The sequence below is a fragment of the Chaetodon auriga genome, chromosome 1 (genome assembly GCF_051107435.1).
Source record: "Chaetodon auriga isolate fChaAug3 chromosome 1, fChaAug3.hap1, whole genome shotgun sequence".
NCBI classification, from domain to species: domain Eukaryota; kingdom Metazoa; phylum Chordata; class Actinopteri; order Chaetodontiformes; family Chaetodontidae; genus Chaetodon; species Chaetodon auriga.
Window position 1 is genome coordinate 30,545,076 of NC_135074.1, and position 12,625 is coordinate 30,557,700.

The 12,625-nt window shown below is 46.5% G+C and overlaps 1 protein-coding gene across 1 annotated transcript in view; it reads left to right on the top strand.

The window, feature by feature from the left end:
* otog (otogelin) overlaps positions 1-12,625 on the top strand; it is a 50,514-nt gene that overhangs the window by 27,986 nt on the left and 9,903 nt on the right. Inside the window, exons 25-39 of the mRNA XM_076728206.1 lie at positions 449-587; positions 2,306-2,440; positions 2,526-2,672; positions 3,254-3,373; positions 3,640-3,756; positions 3,930-4,086; positions 4,333-4,359; positions 5,034-5,210; positions 6,486-6,764; positions 7,836-7,953; positions 8,196-8,275; positions 9,202-11,013; positions 11,100-11,255; positions 11,343-11,503; positions 12,317-12,494. Coding sequence (XP_076584321.1) covers positions 449-587; positions 2,306-2,440; positions 2,526-2,672; positions 3,254-3,373; positions 3,640-3,756; positions 3,930-4,086; positions 4,333-4,359; positions 5,034-5,210; positions 6,486-6,764; positions 7,836-7,953; positions 8,196-8,275; positions 9,202-11,013; positions 11,100-11,255; positions 11,343-11,503; positions 12,317-12,494 — 3,803 coding nt within the window. The remainder of the gene's footprint in view (positions 1-448; positions 588-2,305; positions 2,441-2,525; positions 2,673-3,253; positions 3,374-3,639; positions 3,757-3,929; positions 4,087-4,332; positions 4,360-5,033; positions 5,211-6,485; positions 6,765-7,835; positions 7,954-8,195; positions 8,276-9,201; positions 11,014-11,099; positions 11,256-11,342; positions 11,504-12,316; positions 12,495-12,625) is intronic.

A 12,625-nucleotide genomic window follows, 5' to 3' on the forward strand; every position in this document is an offset into this window, starting at 1 on the left:
TCACTAATTTTAAAAGTCAGATTTGCCCTGAAAGCACAGAGTCCTGAGACTGTCAGAGCGGCGAAAGTGGCCACCTGATATCCATAATTCTCTGTTATCATGGGACAGAAAACGTCCTGGACAACAGAGCGGGCCCTTGAATGACTCTTTGATTCCCTCAACTTCAGACTGTTCATAGCTGGTGAAAGGAAACACTCTCCCAGTGATCTCAGTCATTCTCCCATCCTTCCATTTCTTCTTCAAGCCGTAGCCAGCGAAGAAGATGTAGATGACAGCCTAATAGCGCAATGAGCGGTGATTCAGCTTTTGACAATTCACCGGCCGCTTTTCTGCCTGCAGTGAACCTGAGGCTCCCGACAAAAGGAGGCCATTAGACATGAAAAAAACCTCCTCGCACTAAGTGGGAACAAGTTGATGCTGAATCACTGAAGCTTTGCTGTCTTTGTAGTGTTTGCCAGCACGGGACGTTCCAGTGTGTGTTTCATCCGTGTCCATCCATGTGCATGGCCTACGGCGATCGCCACTACAGGACGTTTGATGGGCTGCTGTTCGACTACGTTGGTGCATGCAAAGTCTATCTCATGAAGGTATTTTCCTGCCACCACTTTTTATTGATTTAAGATAAGACTTCACTGATCCCACGCTGGAGAAACGTTGTTACAGCCAGCGAGTATTCCAAAAAGCATAAAAACAGTGGCACAGAAGGGTCACGATAACAAAGTAAACAGGGTAGAGAAGAGAAAAACAACTCTGTATACGTACATTACATTCTCATTTGTAGAGAGGGGTGGCAGGGGACTGTGTCAAGTGTGGTTGAGAGGAGGGGGGGTCCAGATTGATTAATGTATGTATGTATGTATGTATTCTTTAATGCATCTAACGGATCACAGGGTCAGAGGTCAGATTCACCTCTGCTAAATAATGATCCACTTCCGCTGCGGCATCTGCTGTGGCACTTGAGCTCCTTCTACTTTGATCCACTACTGTGTCCAGCAGATGCCAAAGGTCATCTAATAAACGTTACAAGAAAAAAAAAAACATTAACAATGGCTCACATTACTCCCAATTAATGTTAATTTTGACAAAACAAAGAAACAGACTTCTTACTGTTGTTCATGGATGTTGATGCTGTTGCTGAAGAGGCTGCTACCTGAGCTGGGGTTTTTGCTACTAGCAGAATTTACTGCAGAGTTCCTGATAATGTTGGCACATCTGTTCTTTAGCCTCGTAACAGCCTCGTGAAGTCTCCCCTGACTTAAGAAGCCCAGTGTTTTAAACCTTGGGTCCAGTAAGGTGGGTAATGTCATCACCATTGGCGGCACTAGGGCAGGAGGAAGGGGGAAGCTATGGGACAGAAAAAAAAAAAAAAAAGGCTTTACCCAGAGGCAGATACATATATTATTGCTTATGTTCATCGAACTGAGATGCAGCAGAATGATTCCTTTCATTCTCTACTCGTTTTTGCTGTTGTAGCCCATAATTACTATTTTTATTATATTTTTTTTGTAGCCCATAATAATTAATTAATCATTTTTCTTACCCTAATGAAGCAGCATCCGCCGCGGGGCCTTTGTGTTGTATTTCTCAACTATTTCCTCAGGTTTAATCCTCTAAACACCAAGTTACCAAGTTACAAACACTTCTGTCACTCACATATTTGTGAGCATGTGTAGCGGCGTTGTACTCGCTCTTGTTGCGTTGTATAACACATAGAACGAAGACCCTCACTGTTGGCAACTCGCCTTTTATTTCGGATATCTGGCAGAAAAATCGACATACAGTCAGCCTCGGTCTTCTCTCTCTCTCTCACACACACACACACACACACACACACACACACATACACGTCTATAAAATGTAAAATGAAAAGAAGATGCAGGTTAGCTACACGTGTAGCACTAGACATTTGTGAACACAAAAAAAGAGAAAAGCAATATCAGCTTTTTATGAAAAAAAGGACGCGCTCAACCTTACGGGAGCTGTATGTTTATATAAGACAACTTAAATCACCCCTTACAATTAAAGAAATCAATATGACACATGCCAGAGCTCAGAACTCGTGCACCTACCAGGAAGACAGCAAGGTCCGCCTGCTGCTGCCCCCCCCCCCCCACCCCAGGGGTGCTGTATTTAATTGCCATGGGACAAATAAGTTCCCGTGTTGTGTGATGAGTTTTTATGGCAAGTGGAATCTCACCACATAGTAACTCCGTTACACATGCGTGTATTATGTTTAGCATGCGGAGGCTTTCTCTGCTGTGGAGACTTTGGTTGTTTCTGTCATTGTGTGTTCTCTCCTCCACAGAGCAGCACTGATGTGATGCTCAGCGTGGCGGCTGAGAACGTCGACTGTTTCGACGGCGGAGTCATCTGCAGGAAATCTCTGCTGATCAACATCGGCAGGTCCTTCGTAGCATTCGATGATAACACCGGGAAGCCGGTGAGCGTCACCGCTCAGACTCGCTTTGCTGGTTCATCATATTTGAGAACATTTCAGTAAAGTTTAAGTCCTCGTTTCCCCGCAGAATCCGTCCAGTGTGATTGACAGGAAGCAGAGGATGTTCATCTGGCCAGCCGGACACTTCACTGTGGTTCATTTCCCCGAGGAAGACGTGACCGTCCTCTGGGACCGGAAGACCACCGTCCACATCCAGGTTGGACCTCGCTGGCAGGTACGTGGAGTGTGTTGAAGTTGAATTTAGAGCATTTAGCTGATGCTTCGATCTAGAGCGATTAAAAGTTCAAATACATGCAGGTCATCATCAGCAGATGCATTATGCTCACTTATCAAAGGACTGTGGATGTCCAAACCTTCCTGTCTGAGCACTTTTAGGACTCTTTGACCACGCTGATAAGTTGAGCTTGGCACTTAATTCTTGACTTTTTCCAACTGAGCAAACTCCATTTACTGATGAAGATCATGTGACGTGGTCGAAACCTACAGAACAAGTTCAGTCGAGGTTGTTTAGTCAAATATTTGACAGATTTGTCGCCATTTTTTCCAGATTTTACTCACACACATAAAGCATCAAACAAACATGGCGTATGATTTCTTCCTCACTGCTCAGCAGCAGCATGACGCTCAGCGCTGCCACCTGTGGTTAGAAGCTGTACTGCATCAACATTGCATTGGGAGTCTAACATGAGTGGAACCTTTTTATGAGGACGTCATATTCAGGATGTGATCATATTTACGTGGACATCAGTGCATTAAGATCATCTGGTTAAAGAGACATGTTGGCGGTGTGTTCAGGGGAAGCTTAGTGGGCTCTGCGGGAACTTTGACATGAAAACGGTGAACGAGATGAGGACACCCGACAACATCGACTCAGCAACTCCACAAGAGTTTGGAAACAGCTGGACGGCAGCAGAGGTGAGTGAGATGTTAAAGTTTAAAAAAACAAACGGCCCAGCAAGTTCACTGAAGAATGAGGTGATATGATGTTCATGAAAACAATAGAAAGTGGTGACGGATGATGAGAAATGTGTTTGTTTAATCACGGTTGTTTTTTATCAGATCACAGCTGGGTTTGTCAGGTCTCTTAAACACGTCTTCATCAAAGCTTCTCAGACTCCTCTCCTTAACCTCTCGTAATAAAAGTTGTGATTCAACACCACTGCGTGTGTTTGTGTGTCCAGTGTGTGAACAGTCCGGACATCAGACACCCCTGCAGCCTCAGTCCGCTCAGAGAGCCGTTTGCAAAGCGTCAGTGTGCCGTGCTGCTCGGTGAGGTCTTCCAGGGCTGCCACCCAGTGGTGAGTAACAGTACTACAGCAGCCCTCTGTCCTGCACCGCCCTCCATGGAGAAAACTCACCCTGTCACTGCTCATTGCCTTCTGATTGTCCTTCTTTACAAAGAATACATGACTTTACACCTGATAGGACCCAAATATGTGACAGTGTTTGCTTTTCTTCTCTTTGAGCTCAGGTGGACGTTACCTGGTTCTACATGAACTGCCTGGCGGACACGTGCGCCTGCGGGCGTGGAGGTGACTGTGAATGTTTCTGCACCAGCGTGGCGGCGTACGCCCAGCGCTGCTGCCACCAGGGCGTCCCTGTCGACTGGCGCTCCCCGTCTCTGTGCCGTGAGTCAGAACGCGGGAGAGGAAAACCTGCGTTATTTGTTCATCTGTGTTCAAAGAGATCATATGACTCTCAGTCTGACAACCTATAACAATGGAACAATCACTAATGAATCCATTAGTTACAGCTTAAAAAGTCTCTCTAAAAGACTGTATCCCTCATTAAAATGTGGCACCAAAGTGCTTTTTAACATCTGTAACTATTATCAGTTTCATTGTTATTGACTGTATCTGTGCATCTTTCTGCAGCGTATGACTGTGAATTCTACAACAAAGGTAAGACGATTTCTCTGCTGACCTATAAGCACACACACACTTAGGTTTGCACATAGTAAAGGTCTTGATAAAACAGAAGCTCGCTGGCTGAGCTGAGTATGATCCACAGATGTGGTGTCAAAGGAAATTGGACATTGATTTATTTTGAGTTTCAGCCATTCAGACTTTTACTGCTCAAAATAGTCACAGGTTTGTGGGTTAAGTTGTGTTTAAATTGAGATTTAAATGCCACTGTGAGATCCATTAATGCTGCAGCGATGTGGGAACTTCATTCATAGATGAGACTTGTGACCAATCACAGTATTTATTAGCATGTAAAGAACAGCAGCTGTTGGTGAATCGATCTTTGGTGTCAAGGTTAAAAGGGACTGTATCCACCTCCAGTTATGGCAACTAAATGGAGCATTTAGACTCAGGTTTACTAAGATTTAGACCAACATACTCCTGGTTTAGCTACTTAACATAATGTAGTTGATGTCAAAAATCTGCACTACATTATGATGATGATGTAACTGCTGATTCATTTTAATGGCGCTATGATCAACACGTAATATAGTTTGCAAAAATGGAGGCTGGGATGTGAAGTATGTAGGATTTGCTGTATATGAGCCAAACCTGCATGATAACATTGTGAGAGCTCTCACCGCTGCACTCACACGAGCTCCTGTCTGCAGTTCTGGGTAAAGGCCCCTTCAGGCTGATCACCTTCAGGGATCGGACGATGCTGTTGGCAGCCAGCAGGTCCAGCGGCTCCGTGTTCCTGCTGCGGGGGAACCTCAGCACCACCGCGGCTCCTGGAGTCCTGTCACAGTTCATGATGACGCCGGGCCTCAGCAGAGCTCGACCACACGGTGAGTTTCTGCATTCAGACTGTGGGGTTCGTTTTCTTAAACACAGAACGGAGCGTAGATTTGCCAACGTGCCTTATTTAGCTCTGAGAGCCTGAACGCATCGCGAGGAAAACCCTGTGATGCAGATTCATTGCAGCCATATCTTTAAAACAAGAAGAGGATTTCACCAGTGTTTCTGAACTTGACAAAAGGCACTGAGCCAACCGTGATCAGTGTTTCAACATGTTTGTTTTTGAGTAGAATCCCACAGATGAAGAGTATTTCTTATCCAAATGCATCAAAAATGAGTAATATCCTACAAAAATCCACTCCAAAGAAAAGAATTCACAATCAATTACAAGAAATGCAGGATTTTCCTTGAACAAGACCTTGAAAGTCATGGAAACATCCTTGAATTTTACGTGTAAGTGAGTGTGGGAACCTGGTGGTTCGCTGAGAGGCTTTTTAGTTTTATTTTACACCCGTTTAGGTGTCCTGTAGAGAAAAAGAAGTATCTGCTTTACTGCTGCAGGATACAGTAGATGCAGTATGAGCGCATGAAAGGGAACTTCTGTGGTGGAGTTTGGGAAAGTTCGATCGGTGTGTCGACGCCACAGCGATGTGTTTTCCTGAACAGCAGCTGCAGACATTCAGCACTTCACAGCAGGTCGTCCACGCCGTCTCTCCTCTGTCAGCTAATCTGATAATCGGAGAGTTTCAGCCCTCTCTGAAAGTCAGCCAGTCATTCTCCTCTTCCACTGTTTGCATCCAGCAGTGTTTGGGATGATGTGAGCGTCCCAGTGAAAACACCGATGGAGGAGATGGGCTTCCATTGACTTCCAGTGGCTGAAGGGTTCAGAGATCAAATTGCCGAATGCTAATATGGAAACCCGAGCTTCAGGCTGGTCAGCAAGCCAAGACTGGAACAAGCTGCTCTCACTGTTTACTGCATGCGAGCTGCGCTGCTACTGAACTCTGGATCCTTATAAAGACGATTATCAGTTAAATTGTCTTAATTAATGAGTAAAGCAGTTTAGTATCATGTCACCATGAAATGTTGTCCACTGCCTTTGAGCAACAGCCAGTTCTGCTACCGTCATTTTGTGTGTGTGTGTGTGTGTGTGTGTGTGTGTGTGTGTGTGTGTGTGTGGATGGGTATATCATTGTAAAGCTCACAGGTTGAGCAGAGCGATATGAATGCTGTCCATTCATCACATGTTTGTATTTAATACCTCAAGCGGATTCTTCTTCTGGTTCCTGCTGCACTGATGAATCATTTTCTTTTCTTCTACACAGACACATCACGGGTTTCCTTTGAGGCAGCCGACAGACCAAACTACTTCCTGTATGTGAGCCCCAGCGGCCAGGTGAGGCTGGCCAAGTGGGAGGAGAGCGAGGCATTCTGGGACGGAGCCACCTTCGTCCTCCACAGGAACACCTGGATCTCCGGCTACGACTCCCTGGAGTCCCACGCGAAACCCGGCTTCTTCCTGCACGCCACGCTGCCCCGCCTCCACCTGCTCAAATACAGGCACACCGACCGCTTCCGCAAAGCCACGCTGTTCAGGCTGACAGGTCAGCAGCACTGAGAAGACCAGGAGTCACGATAAAAGTTAACAATAAATACCATTTTACAGGTCTAAAAATGACAACAATAAAACAATAAAATCAGAAAACTGAAAACTGAAAGTCAATAGAATAAAAGAAAATAAACACCAGGGATGAAAAATAATGCTTATGTAAAAAATAAAATGCAACGATTAAAACTTAAAGACTGAGGCTGTTAAAAAGATAGGTCTTTAATTTCATTTCAAAATCTCTGAGAGAGTTTGCCCTTCATCAGCGCTTCTCTCTGGGGTCAAAGGTCAAACACCAGTGACTCCTCTGCCTGCGTGCTGGGCTCAGAGAGCAGCCGGGCTAATCACTGATGCTAAAAATACAGCAGCATTTGTGTTAGTTAATGGAAAAGGCGTAGGAGCCAATGGCAGATTGGATTTCCTGCTGACAGCAGTGAATGCTGCGCACATTCAGAGCGAGAGGTGAAGTCCAGACTTCAGACGGACACTAATGGCTTTCTAAGTTCATCACATTACTGCTCTGTGAAAACATTTGTGGGTCCTTTTGAGCCGGTCCAGATTAGTAACCTGATATACGTTCACTCAAGACTTTTCCTGCAGATTGAGGCGACCGCAGAGTGATTTTTCTTTCAATGCTGTATGAGCAGTTTAATTGAGACTTTAAGGTTTAACAGATGAGTCCTTTATTACACCAGCATCAGCTGAGCCAAAGCTTCATTCAAAACCATAAAACGTGAACTGTGATATGTGTATAAAATGGTGCACATCATTTCACATAATGCTCATCAAGCTGTGATGTAATGGAATCTGATCAGAGAGTGGACATGATGTTTGTTTCACTGTATTCACCTCCTCTGTTTTGTTGCTCCTTTAAGATCACAGTGGTTTCCCTCCTCAGATCTGTTTGATTCTGAAGTGTTTTTCAGTTTTGAGTCTGAACTCATGTTGGTGTGATGCTTCTTCACAGAGCTGGACTTCCTCAAAGGGTTTTATACGTTAACTGTTGATTTTTGAGACGCAGTGGTCCTGTCGCGACCTCCGGGTGACGGTTTGTTGTGTTTTCCGTCAGGCCTCAGCCCAGACGCCCCGCCTGGTCCTCGGTGTCAGTGGAGGTACGATTCCTGCGTCATCCCCTGCTTCAAGACCTGCAGCGACCCGTCAGCTGAAGCCTGCGTCACCATCCCACAGTGAGACCTTTGACCTTTTTGATAACCCTCAGCACATCTCAGTTTGCAGACTGGTCTCATCATCAGATCCTCGCTGACGTTTAATTAAATATCTGATGTCATCACCTCTGATCTGAAGGAGCTTCATCTTCACAAACATTTTCCTTCCTGCATCTTCCTGCTTTGGTCTTTGAACTCCGATGAGGTTTCACAGTTTTGGTTGCTGTGGAGTTTTTCATGGCTGTGTGTTGCTCTCTTCACAGAGTGGAGGGCTGCCTCCCCGTCTGCCCCCCTCACATGGTCCTGGATGAGGTCACCCGTCGGTGTGTCTATGTTGAAGACTGTGAGTATCGCCTGATTGATTTTGATTTTGGACTGAGTTCTCAGAGGAGCAGGAAGTCGTGTGGTTTTGACTACTGAAGCAGACGTTTCATGCTATGCGCTAAAATCTCTCCCTAAAGTGAAAACTAAAGTACACTCAGTGAGGGAATTTAAGAAGAGGTGACACATTATCTAGTATTGTATCTAATCTGCTACACTTGAAGTATTCACCAAGTTGCAAAACTTTTAATAATAGTACAATAAACTTTATTTATGGTACATTTCATCGCTCAACGTGCTTCACAAGAAAGAAATAACATGGATCAAGAGTTTCACATGAAACAAAAAGACACAAAATGAGCATAAAAACAAGGATAAAATGCCATAATAATGCAGAATAATATGAACAATAATAATAATGAAGAGCTGAAAATAGAGCACATACAATGCATAGTACATGTCCTCCAACATACGTGTTTCATTTTTACGGACATTATTACTTAGACTAGTCTCCAAATGTCCAAATCAGCTACAGGTGACACCATGTGATGATGTTCATGGTTCATTCCAACATATTTTCTCTATTTTAGATCATCACCTTTAAATTTAGTCAAGCTTTATCAAAGCACCTGTAAGCCCATTAAGATTGGATTTGACCTTTGCCAGGAGACCTGACTTCAGTGGCAGCAATACAGAATCGCTCATACAGATGAAACAATGGAAACAGATTAAACACATATTCAAACAGACACGAAGTCATCTATTTTTGAATTTACAGATGTCTTGGATGTGGGCAAATCATGTAGTTTAAAGTACGTCTAATCCAGAACACACCTGACCCTCCCTGAAAGCAAAGCCAAAGGAAGCTTTTTACTCTCTCAGTCATGAACTGTGTCTCTCTGTCGAGCTCAGCGCTTCTCTAACACACTTTTTATTGTTTGGCTTCAGGCATTAAGGTTCCAGTTGCCGTGCAGCCTGTGACACCGTCCACTGCTCAGCTGACCTCTGCAGCTGTCACTTCTGTAACCATCGCAAGCACGGCTGCTTCCACCACCCCCCTCAAGACCACCACCTCCACGGCCTCCACCCCTCCACAAACTGGTCCCACCACCAAAATCACAACCACTGTTCCTCCCATGAGCACACAGACAGTCTCATCCCCACCAACCCCTGATGAGTCGACCCATACACTCACTCCCTCTGCTGCTGAGCTCCCTAGCACAGCAGGACCCCCATCTCCTCCAACAGCACCCCCTACTGTCAGACCAGAGGTGGTGGAGCCACTGTCTACTCTCAGAGTGACTGAAGCTCCACCCAGCGCTGTAACAGGTACGACAGCATGGACGACCAGAGCCGTGAGCTCAACTGGCAGCCCATTTGGCACCAGCACGACCACGACGACCAGCACTCCCTTCGCCATCACGGCTCTGTTTTGGCTCATCTCATCCATCAAGCCCACTGGAACCCTGCAGCCGCTCTCCACCAGCACTACTGCGACCCTGCAGCCATCTACCACTGCAGCACCAACCACAAGCTCCGCTGAAGGGCCAACCACCATCAGTACCCCTCCTCCTGCCGTTGTGCACCCAACCAAAGACACCACAGAGGCAACAACACATTCAGCAACAGTTACTCCAGTTGTAACCTCTTCCAGTCCAAGTCCTATTCCAGTCTCAGAAACCTCTCTAGTTACAGACAGTACTACTGTAACCAGTACAGCTACCACTGTATACACAGACACCAGCACAAAGCCTGTAACAGTGGAGCGGCTTCCCCCAAAAACAACTACACCCATACCTCCTGGTTTACCAAGCTCAGCCTTCACAACCCCTCCACCTCCCCCAACCTCACCTCCTGTTGAAACAGGAACTGTGTCTTTGCCCACAGTCACTTCAGTTAAAACCACAGAATCAGTCACACCAGTTGCACCTTTCACTACCAGTAAAACAACATTGTACACAAGTCCAGAGACACCAACACCACCTGCTACCACGGAGAGGACTCTACACATCACTCCAACTGAACTGAAGACTTCAACAACAACTTCGGAGTCACCAACGTCAACTCCAATCCATGTTGGACCGACCACAACTGTACCGTCAGTTCCAACCTCAACGACTACAGACAGGACAACAACAACAAAGAAAGTGACCATGTTCGAGTCCACTGTGTCTGAAATACCTGTAGCTACGACAACAACAGCTGCACCTCCACCTCTGAAGATTACAGACACCACAACTTCTCCAGTGTCCACCTCCACAGCCTATTCTGAGAGAACCTCCTGGTCTGCTGCCGCCCCAACAACAGAGAAAACCACAACGTCAAGTCCTCCAAAGGTTCCAGAAACATCTGCCGTCTCCACAGGTTCTCCTGTTACAACAAAACGAACTGTTCTGCCAGTGTCTCTTACAGAAACCACGACTGCACCACTTTTACCAACAACAGAGACCCATCCTGTACCTACAGTGCAGACCTCCATGCCATGGCGCACCCCCCATCCTGAGGCCTCCACCACCCTGGTCTACAGCCCCACAGTGAAGACTACACCAGAGGTCACCTCTGAAACTCTCGTCCATGTTGTCACTTCCACTAAAACCACTGAAGTGCCTCACCTTCCTGTAACATCAGAGCCGGCTGTCACCTCTGTGACATCAGCTGCTTCCACTCCTGCCAAAACTACGTCTCTAGAAATTGAAGCCACTACAGCTATGAAACTCGTTACGCCTCCACCACCACCACCACCACCACCACCTGTGCCTGGTATTCCTGAGACACCTCTCACCACGGTCCCCACAAGAGCTCCACCAGGTGTTGTTACTACCACTCTCAGACCTGTCGTTCTACAGCCGATTACAGAGACGACACATCCAGTGACTGGAAGAGTGGAGGTGTCAACAAGAGCTACAACCACACCGCCTCCATCTTGGTCTCCACTGCACACAACTACTTCCACCGCAGCTCCGAGGCCAACGACTGTCCTGGACAAAGTCACCACCCGGCTGGTGTCCACTGCAAGAGCTACGCTGGATAGAACAACTACCACCATCAGAACGACACCTAGAGTTCCTGTGACAATCACGTCGACTCAGAGGCCAACCATCAGGCCAATCACTGCAAGGGTTACCATAGCAACAAGGCCCCCAACAGTAACCACCAGATCAACCACTCTCGGTCTACCGACTGTCACACCAAGCCCTGGCACAACAACCATGCCAGGAGTGCCATCTACAACCGTCGCAACATCGGCCGAGTCCGTCACAACAGAGAGCACGACTGAACGTGCCGACACGACTGCAGCAGTTCCCCACCCGACTACCACAACTGCTCCAGCACCTGTTCCTACTCTAACAACAGTCACAACATCTACAGCTGTCCCCGTGAGAACCACCAGAGAGTCAGCCACGTCTGAGCAAACCCTGACAACCAAAGAGACTGACATGTCACCGTCCACGTCCCAACCGGTGACGCCTCCACCTGATATGCCGACCTCCACCCAGAAGCCTGCTGTTCCCACTCCTGCTGCGACCTCACTGCCAGCTGCCAGCTCGGTCCAAACGACTGAGCGGGACAGAGTCGATCGTACGAGTCCAGGTGCAACCACGCCTACTCCACCGGCATCGCCTTACACACCTTTGGTGACAACCAGGCACACAACGGAGAGAACAACGTCCATGGTTGTATCACCTACAAGGATGTGCACAGTGGGTTCACTTCTTATGTCTTCATCCATTTCTGAAGTTCTATAATTACTTTGTTTCAATTTCTTTATGTTTTCTATCCCTTCAGTGTTAATTCTGACTGACTTACATGTATGTATGTACCAAAAAAGGCCATAACGGTACATTATGAAAGCTAAAATTCAAAATAAGAGCTGCTTTAATCACAAATGTGTACAGCAGCGTATCTTGTGTTTTTCCTGGTTTGGAGCAGCAGACGTGTTTATTTTTTTCAGAAGCAGAAAATTTCACACAGTTTATTTGTGTTAAAATGTTCTAAACTCAAAGTTTACTTCCTAACTTTTTCCGGAGAGTTGAAATGGTCTTCTTCATTTGTTTCCGTTCAGCCTCCGTATGCAGAGATCGTCGATGAGTGCACGAAGTACATCTGCGTCAACAACCAGCTCGTCCTGTTCAACAAATCCCAGAGCTGCCCTTTCACCTCCGACCCCCCCAACTGCGGCCTGCTCGGCTTTGCCGTACTGGTCAATGGAGACAAGTGCTGCCCTAAGTGGGACTGTCCATGTGAGGAGCACAGACACATGTTCCATCTTTTAATTTATCATCTTGTGTCACTTTGGTCCTTGACTGGACAGAAAGACGATGACCAGCTCTTGTTGTTGCATTTTTCTAACCAGTGATTGGATGTTCGGCTG